The 10,087-nt window shown below is 39.9% G+C and overlaps 1 protein-coding gene across 1 annotated transcript; it reads right to left on the reverse strand.

Annotated features, from left to right (window-relative positions):
* Positions 1 to 3,495: 3,495 nt before the first annotated feature.
* LOC124465371 (zona pellucida-like domain-containing protein 1) lies at positions 3,496 to 9,877 on the reverse strand. The gene is made up of 10 exons (XM_047017108.1): positions 9,772 to 9,877; positions 9,190 to 9,410; positions 8,373 to 8,554; positions 7,578 to 7,650; positions 7,000 to 7,097; positions 4,839 to 4,919; positions 4,571 to 4,742; positions 4,300 to 4,402; positions 4,010 to 4,050; positions 3,496 to 3,706 (listed from the first exon to the last, which is right to left on the reverse strand). Exons 1-10 carry the CDS (start codon positions 9,875 to 9,877, stop codon positions 3,542 to 3,544), a joined length of 1,242 nt encoding a protein of 413 aa, XP_046873064.1. The 3' UTR covers positions 3,496 to 3,541.
* Between the last annotated feature and the right edge of the window lie 210 nt (positions 9,878 to 10,087).

Here is a 10,087-nt window from a genome sequence, read left to right on the forward strand (position 1 = left end):
CCCGGGCCCCGCACCCGGGGGGCCCCCGATCTATGTTCTTTTTTCATAATTTTTTTTGTCAACAAAACGTTGGTTGTATGCATGGCAGACCATTTTACTAAATATATATAGGCCTACATTTGCTAGGAAAGTTAGAGCTCTTGCGGAGTTCTATTCGGAGGATCTGTCTAAGGCCGATGATGTGGTTGACGAATTTGTTACATTTCTTAGGCTACTATGAACATTTACATTTATTCATTTAGCAGACGCTTTTATCCAAAGCGTCTTCCAAGAGAGAGCTTTACAAAGTGCATGTCACTGATAATAACAACAAGATAGCCCCAAAAACATGAAGCATATTGTGAACAACTAAAATAAGTGCCAAAGGGAAGAACCATAAGTACCATATGTACCGTGAGCTGAGCATTGAAAAATATGAACTAAACATACACAGCATCCTACCATTTCTTATTGACAACGACATGGGCCGTGCTTTCCCCAACCTTTCCATTCTCATCGCATTTACTTGACAGTTCCGATAAGCAGTGCTAAGGCAGAGAGGACTTTTAGTAGGGTGACCAAATTTGAGTAAGAGGACACTTCGTCGCGGGGGGGGGGGGGGGGGGGGGGGGGGGGGGGGGGGGGGGGGGGGGGGGGGGGGGGGGGGGGGGGGGAATGCGGGCATTTAGTCCAGTGCTTCTGTGGCTTTCAGTGGTTTTTTAATGTCTTTAATGTGTCTTTTCCATATTTTTAAGCAATAATGATAACAAATACAACATTCTAAATAATAAATTGATTATGGTCACATATTAACATAAGAAAATTAAGACACTTTTCAGTCCTCCTCATATTCAACAAAGGCGGCAAGGTGCTCACATTGTTGCCAGAATTGGAAATGGTATCATACCAAAGGCTCACAATCATCGTATTTGGAGGATAATAATCGTGCATCTGGCAACACTGAAAAGGCGGTTGACCAATGACAGTCTCTCTACGGTCAGAGCTCGCGCATGAAGGTAGAACGTAAGGGAGAAACCCTTCCAAAACTTGTAGCCTAAGGCCGGGCGTAATAAATAGTTTGTGAAAGACCCAGAGAAACACAAATATCCAACGAGGCAAAATCCCGGAAAAACCATTGATAAGAGTTTCTTGCGCTCAAGAATTGGAGAGGAGCGCCTGGTCAACTGTGCATCGAGAGGGACATCGAGATTGACATAAACAAAGTAATCGCCAGATTTGTTAACGATAACGGTGCATTCACACTGCAGCGACGCGATGTAAGCGACAACATGTTTTCCATTCATCTTCTATGGAGCCAGGCGAATCGCTTGCGTGATGAGATTTTGTCAACATAATGCAAATGAGGAGCGATTTTCGCTAGCAATGGCCAATCGGAGTGTTTTCTTGTTTCTCGTAACGTAGCAACCATGGTGACCATTTCTAGCTTTCTAGGTTTCAAGGTGGAGGAGAAACTAATCGTTTGTGTGGCTGCTTACCAAGTCCTGTAAAATACATAGCTGTATTCGTACAGAGATGGTAATAAAAAAAAAACGATGCATGGCGCAAGGTTGCCGAAGTTGTTGGTGCTTGTACTTTCAAATTCAGTCTAGTCATATTCAGAACTTCGTTATGTGGTAACTAGCTAGGTAGCCCGGCTTGAACTCCCTATCGTATCGACAGATAAGCAGCGACTTTGAGTAATACAATAAAACGTTTTTTACACGTCAACGTGTTTGTCTATTAAACAGTTTTGAATTTTGTATACAAGTTGTATTTTGATCGATGTTGCGAGTACGTAAACCCAAGTCTGCAAAGTTGGCCATGACAGCTAGCTACAAAAGTGACTTTAGAGAACCACATACATTCTACATTAATCTGTTTGAAACACCCCCGAGCGTGGTGAACTGTGGGAAGGCGAGCGATGGCAAGCGATTTGCGTCGCTGCAGTGTGAACGCACTAGCCTGGCTGCCAGCCCAACTTATCACCGCCCACAAATAAATTTGGTCGGAAAGTTGGGTCTGGAAGGGCTCATTGCGGAAAAACTATATCCGATCAGGAGCTGTTCGGACCAATTAAATTGCCAGGGCGGGCTTTATACGATGATGGACAGATGATCAACAGTAACGTAATCAACAACGTCACCAAAGAGCGCTTGGGTTGAATTCGTTTTCAACAAACAACATATTACGTTGCTCTGATTGGTTGTAGGTCTATCCAATTGAGCGAAGAGGCATTTGTTTTACGAGCTCGGTTGACACACGCCCCATAGTCACAGTCCAACAGAGAGTTTTCAGACTCATATTCTGACTATGTCAGCATCACCTTAATGCAGTTCTGAATTACAAAGCCATTCTTACTATTAAGTAAGTTGGGAAACTGGAAAGTTGTAGAAGAAAGGCCGGTTTTCCTTTTTAAATGCCAACATGACTGTTCACTTAATGTTTTCCTATTTTCTAATCCTAACCCCAATCCTACAGTGTACCATAAGGCATGTAAATATAACATAGCCGTACACCTCAAATTGGAATGAAAACTGGCACCTACACAAAAATACACTAGAATCCTACAGGGAAGTTTAAAAATAACAAATTGATTTACTGTTTATTTAGAAATACAGCACTGTGCACACTTCAATTAAGGGAAAGTGCAATATTTGCAAAATGCACACTTGCACACACGGAATGGAAGAATACATAGAAACATTTTACCCTTAAATGACACATTCTTACATGAGGTGGAGGCAGAACATATTAGTCTGACATTATATATGGTGTACATAGACAGAATAATACCATGGTGGGGTAAATATACAATTTGATTAACAATCCCACAGTGCATACATTACTACTGTTTTGTTAGATTAGAGTTTTTAGGTAGCATATTAAATTGTCTATGAATTGATTAAACACCATAATATGCCTAGTAAAGATTCACAACATTAATATATTATAAATTAATTTAAACTAGAATCAAACTATCATGTTTTAAATTAGCTTTTATTCTAATACAACCCATATGTTAACTGGTCTCTAACTATTCAGAAATGGATGAAATATAACCCCAGTCTTTTATGGGTTGCTTTATCTAAGCCAATTATAGTATTGAACATTGTATGAAGGTCCATCCATTTCAAGAGCTCTTTTGTCATGTTTCTTTGGGAGGGACACTACTTATATTTCATCCATTAAATAAGAAATGGGAGTAAAACAGTATACACTACATGTATTTCTTGTAATTAATCCTGCATGTTGCAACAGAAAAAAAGTAGCTGAGGTATTGAATTAAAGTTGCATCTGACCCTGCTACAGGACTGTGCGTGGACCAAATCCTCATTATAACTTAACACCAGCAAAAAAAAGAATCTGTCTGTAATGAGGTTGAAACAAGATCACAATAAAAACAAAGGATATCCTGAAATATTCACCTTCTTACGATTATGCTTACACTAATGATACAGTGTTGTTAACTGTAGTAACAGAGTTAACTACAATACAGGCACTTTCACTCATTCATATACATGAATTTGGAGTAGTTGCTAGGACGACAGCATAGATCAAGTTGTCAGTTGAAGGCAGGGTTCCGGACACCAGACATGACGGTGGACGGGGCTCTCTTGCCTTTGAGGAGGGTGAGGGAGAAGATGAAGAAGCAGAGGCTCATTACTCCTAGGATGATGATGCCTGAAATGAGTGCGCTGGTCACTGTGTTCATCCGAAAGACCGGGCTGTTTAGCTGGGCTATAATCAACAACAACACAAAGCCACAAATGTGATACATTTGCAACTGTTATGGGCCTGTTGTCTCTCAGTAGCACCAGTTCTGAACAAACCAGTTATCCACAAATCAACTTTCATCTTAACAGAGATACTCTTCTGATTTTCACAGCTGAATAAGCACAATGGATTGCAGCTCAAGCTAACAAGACACTATAAAGAGAATGTCAATTGCATATTTCCTGACATGCAACTAGTTAGGGTCAGAGTACCTGCACTTGAATTTTAAACTCTTGATAGATAGGGGTAGGGGAATCAGTGGCTTACCAAGTTGTGAATTGTTGGTTGGAGTTTCATCTGCAAAACATAACAAGGTTGTTTGAAAGGATATACTGGACAGTTGCTATGCGTGAGTCAACAGGAAGCCCAAAGGCTATGCAACAGTATATGGGTCACCAGGTAACATTCTACCTTCTTTCTAATGGGAACATTGTGAGACAACAGGTGGTACTAGGGTTGCAAAAATGATCACTGCATTCTGATCATTTAGACAATAGGGAAAAGATAACTTAGATGGGGGAGGGGTAGGAGAACTGTGAGTAGTACCACTCCGGGTGATGATAGGTCCAGCAGTAATGACAGCGTTTCCAGAAGCAGAGGTTGATTCGGTGATCTCAGAGACATCTCTCTTCTTTCTGCTTCCACAGATCTGTAAAGGTAGTTAAAATATGATATACAGTGTAGGTAAATCTAATTTGAGATCCATCACTAGAACACATTAGTTATTTAGGCCTACTGTCGTTTTTTGGCTTGACGGCAGATTAAAACGATCGCCTTTTTCACCAATTGCAGTTACTCTTTGTCTCCTATAACTCACCGGCATGAGCATAGGGCAGTCGTCAGCTCGACACAGCTTTGTGACACAGTGCAAGAAGACAGTGGACATTTTCTGGTTCTTGTGCTTGACGAAGCGGAATACTTCAAAGGCGAACCTGCCCATTTGACTCTTTCCGTTCTCAAAAACAGTGGTTTGGGGGTCTTTTTCACAACTGTCTCAGAGAGAAGAGAAAGATCATTTGATAACAAACTACAAAAAATAAGATGCCATTTTTTTTTTAAATAAATTCTTTGAAGTGCAGAATAACCTAAAGAAAAGGTCATAACGAAGGTCGTCATTTGGATTTCCAGAGGGAGTGGTGTAACAGTAGTCCATAAGAACATTCCATCTATTTTTGTCAGGAAGTAAGAAAGAACATAGTTTACGATCAGAAACAACATAATTTAAGGACAAACAGCATGAACAATGTGTATTTTAATGTCACATTTTAAACACAGACAACACTAATATATGTTACTGCTTGCTGTGTACCATTTTCATTGGTTGTTATGGTGCCTACAATGTATCAGCAGAAGGGACAATGGGTCAGATACACAAGGGTGCGTCTTAGGTAAATAGACTAATACGATACTACAATACACTAAATATTCATTAATTGTCAATAACTGTAAGTCATTGTGTCATTGTTCTCCATTAAAGGTCACATCACATGAACTTCACTTTAGGAGGTTATTTAACATTAATATGAATTCCCCTAGCCTGCCTTTTGTCCCCCAGTGGCTAGAATTTTAGATAGGTGTAAACCAAGACCTGGGTGTTCTTCTCCGCCTTTGAGAAAATGAAGGCTCAAACGCTCGGTTTGAAAATCTCCTCCTTGTGACGTTGCAAGGAGCCAGGCTACCGCCCTTCTCTCTGCTGTGCCCGCCCAGATAATCTGGCCCGCCCATGAGAAACTGAGCTACGATTGTGCAGAGGCAGGTGCAATATCGTTTTTTCGTATTTAAATTCTAGATCATTATTAACTCTCCTTGGTCAAGCTACAAACCTTGGACAAGAAAGTTAACTAACGCTATATAATTTTGTTGCTTTACTGTATATGGTTACCTAGCTTGCTACCCTGGTGTCTGAGCGGTGAGGGAGTCGGACTAGTAATCAGAAGGTCGCTGGTTTGATTCCCGGCTGTGCCAAATGACGTTGTGTCCTTGGGCAAGGCACTTCACCCTACTTGCCTCGGGGGGAATGTCCCTGTACTTACTGTAAGTTGCTCTGGATAAGAGCGTCTGCTAAATGCCTAAATGTAAATGTACCCTTAGAGCTTGCTCTGCAGCTAACAGCTGAGTTACTGTTGCTAATGTAAAGGTAGATGGCATCAAGTGTGTGTGTAAATGGGTCAGGTAGCTGAGCGGGTAGAGCATCGGGCTAGTAATCTGAAGGTTGCCAGTTCGATTCCCGGCCGGTGCAAATGACGTTGTGTCCTTGGGTAAGGCACTTCACCCTACTTGCCTCGGGGAGAATGTCCCTGTACTTACTGTAAGTCGCTCTGGATAAGAGCGTCTGCTAAATGACTAAATGTAAATACAAACGCTGTAACGCGAGTGTTGTACACTACTTTGTTATTTGGATAACCGTTCTGCTGTTGGTGTTATGGCGCGCGATATCCGCCATTCTCCTCATTGAAATGACTATGAGTGTGCACCTCTGCAAACCAGGGTGATCAGATGAGAATTTCTAAATTCAAGGCATCTTATAGCAACGGGGGCTACGAGCCTTCGCGATACATCCATTGTAAACATTAGCGCATGTTGCCGCCCCTCTCCTCCTCATTAGCATTTAAAGCTAATATATAATATATAATATTGAAAGCTCATTGTGGGACTGCTCGTAGTGGCTGTAATTGTGCACCAAGGCTGAATTTCGGGAAAGATACTTCAGATACAGTAATAGGGAACCACTAAGGCCTATATAAAAGCATCCAAAAACAGCATATCATGTGACCTTTAATCTAAACATAAGTATTTAGGGTATAGTTTGGCTACATGGCTAACTGTAGACTTAATGTAGGACACTGGTGATCATGATTCCCATGCAGTGGACTGGATGTGTCATCTTACTGTCCTGGTGAGTGTTGTTTTACTCACTAAGAAATATTAGATTCAGGTAGGGCGTCATTAATATTCCTGTACCTTTGTTAAGCTTGATCTATGCTTACCTATTTAGATGTATTACATTTATTTCACATACAGTACAGTACTTTATATTTATTTGCAATCTACAGCATATCTGCAAACATAGTAAAATCATAGTAAAATTATTAATACATGAAATAGCGGGATGACTAGATGTTACCTATACAACAAACAAAATCAAACTGTCTGTAAAACTGCAAAAATGTAAGCATAGCCGTTTTCATTATGGTCTGATGTGGTCATTGTTTTGTTCTGGTGTGGTAGGCTTTCTCAATATAATACCTCCTGTCCAGGTTGGTGGCTTTCACAGCTGCAAACACACGTGTCTTCAGTGTTAGTCCTGCCATGGGGATGGACAGTTGTTGAATGTACGTTGAGTCCTTTGTAATAAAAAAAAATAATATAAGCGATGAGCCAGTTCATAGTTTCTATACTCATATATGTGGATTGTGTGCATTTCATTTCAGTTTATGAATTAACATTTGTAATCTGGGCTCAAAAGTCCCTTGATTACTTAATTGCAAGTAACAGTTACAACGGCATCCCTGTGTGTATGCACAACTGTAGAGTAGGTGTTCAGTATATATCTTTTAATGTATATCCATGTGTCATCTTTCCTATAATGCTCTCTAAGTTCTCATAGTAGAGTAAGATCTTTATGTTATATAGTATACTGGGATGGTACGTTGTTGTATGGTATGCTTTTATGGTAAAAATATAACATTGCTAAGCAGGTTCTGTAGAGTCAATAGCCTGGAATGATCAAGAACAACCCAAAAACAGAAAAACGTATACAAACAATCAATGGAAATACAAGACTGAACACATTTAGTGACCATTGTCGGTGTAAACATACTCACATTGTACAGCAGTAGGCTCAGTGTGCTGACAAATGTACCATTGCTGTCTTTCACTGAGATTGCAGCTGCTGACCTTCAATGAACAAGGTAATGAAAGTAGCTAAACATTGTTTATGACCTAGTTTATATCAAACATTAGAATAGCACTTTGCGTTCTTTCTTTTTTTCTAAAATTTTCAATATACTGTTTTATTCTTCGATATATTGATGGAGTACAAGTCGTCATTTTGAAACAACCTTTGCATATTAATTTGATCTGAATGCTTCTCTCAATACCTTTTTATTCTGTTTTTGTTGTTTTTGTATTCCTGTAGTTGAAATCATCTGTCATCTTCATCACAACATTATGTGCACACTAAATTGTTCAAATATTCACTCATTTAGTTTCTGTCTCAATTTGGAAAGGGGAACAATATTTGCATTGTCCTTTAACATTGATCAAACATTTAATGGCATTGGAGTAACTTGGAGGACAAAAGTCTGTGTGTGTGTGTGCTGGCTAGAATATCGAGACATACTATTATCGGATGATGTTATTATCCAGATCAGTTTATCATTAAAAAACACATCTACTATTCTCACACCCCTTTTTGTTTTACTGCTTTAGTTGGAGCAAGTCTAACAATATGCCCACGTGTCACACTTAACCCTGAACCTTACCAAATAAATGTATGCCTAGACATTACTATACGGCAAAAACGTGGAGTGCATGGATTTTCATGCTAACTTCATCAACACTCCTGACAGAACATTGATCAAATTTATCATGAATGGCAGTCATCCCAAACAACTTACGAAGCCAGCTGAGTGTTGTTGACCAGGTACTCCAGAGGGTAGCTGCAACTGAACTTGTATAGCAGTCCTGGCAGGTAGCTAATGATGGTCGGAGGGTCTGGCGTATCGATGTACCCTGATATATTGCCAATCTGGACCAGTGACAGGTTCCCATAAGCATTAGGTCCTTGAGCCGTGGAAACCTGCAAAGTGAATCAATGATAAGTACTTGCCCCCTTCCAGTGTACCCACCGTTATCACAGTTAAGTTTCCTTTAGCAGACTACAGGTGATAACATCACCCGTACTATTAAGCTAATGCACCTGCATATTGCTAATCCCCAATTTGATCCCCCCTTATCACAGAAACATCAGCTGTCCAGGAACCCCCCTACAGTCTGACTTGTCCATCAACAAAGCAGGAAAAGAAAGCCACCATAGCAAAGGATCCTCTCCAATCTTTCTATTTAAAAGTATCTTTCCTGGAAGAAATAATTAACTTTGCAGGCCTCTGTTCTCCCATCTTCTACTCCTCCATTCCAATTATCATGCCTTCTGGCCCAGAGGATGCTAAATCCAGCTCGTCAATGTCAAAACGCAAACTCTGTAGACACATTCTGAGGATACAGATCAGGTTTTTTCAAATATAATTTAGGTGCACTTATGGTTTGAAAAGTACATTTCAAGGATGCCTATGAGTTTTGATGAAATCTTGTATAAATAAATAGATAAATAAACTTAATAAACTTTCAAATACTTTTAACAAATGCTCTAATCATGCTTTATAGCTTCATGTATTATTTATTCTGAAAAAATGAGTTGTAATGTAGTCCTCTTACCACAAGGGCATTCCCACAGGTCTCCAACGTGGCTAAGCTGATGCTGAAAAGGACCACAGTGGGGAAGGTGTTGTTGTTGATAAAACCACGGCAGTGGGCATCTCCATGGCGACCATTGAGGGCCAAATCAGTGTCAATATAGCCAGAGAAGAGAACGGGGCAAAAGTTGATCTTGAGGGTGATGGTCTGTACTCCACAGTACACACTAATGTCCCTTTCCGCTGTCACAGAGAACACACACCACATGTGCATGAATTATCCTGTAATATTCACATTGTTCTGCAAAGGGAGTAGCCACTGAATAAGCATCACAGATATTCTAACAAATTGTTGACCAATACTTTAGAGCTTTTGCAGCCACAGTACTCTGTACTGCTGGAAACTACAATAGATGACTGCACCTGGCCAGTTTCTAAAGAGCAGATGATACTGCTCACCATGCATTAAGGCTGGGGTTCAACACCTACTACATACAGTTCAAGCTAAAGGGAAAAGTTGGTGGATAGAAAGTGTAATCTATTTCCAGCATGTGTCTGTAAATGTCTTATAATTGATACTAAAAGATGTCATTGGTTTTCTCACCAGGGAAGCGACTGTGGAAGTTAGGGTCACAGTTGTATCCATTGAATTGTGATCCTACTGACAGTACCTTACTTATAAGCAAAATGATTAAACATATTTGTTCCATTTCAGCACCTGGTGGAAAAAAGAAATACATAACTAACATAGTTTTTCTTATTAATGTACATTAATATTTAAGAGAATTGACAAGTAAATCGAAGGACATCATCATCAACTAACATAGACTGACTAAGGTACCTAAGAAATCCCATCAATGGAAGGTACCTTATTTACAGTTTTATCATACCTACAGTAAGATCTTCTTTAATTTGCATGC

This window comes from Hypomesus transpacificus, unplaced genomic scaffold, assembly GCF_021917145.1.
Source record: "Hypomesus transpacificus isolate Combined female unplaced genomic scaffold, fHypTra1 scaffold_48, whole genome shotgun sequence".
In the NCBI taxonomy this organism is placed as follows: Eukaryota; Metazoa; Chordata; class Actinopteri; order Osmeriformes; family Osmeridae; genus Hypomesus; species Hypomesus transpacificus.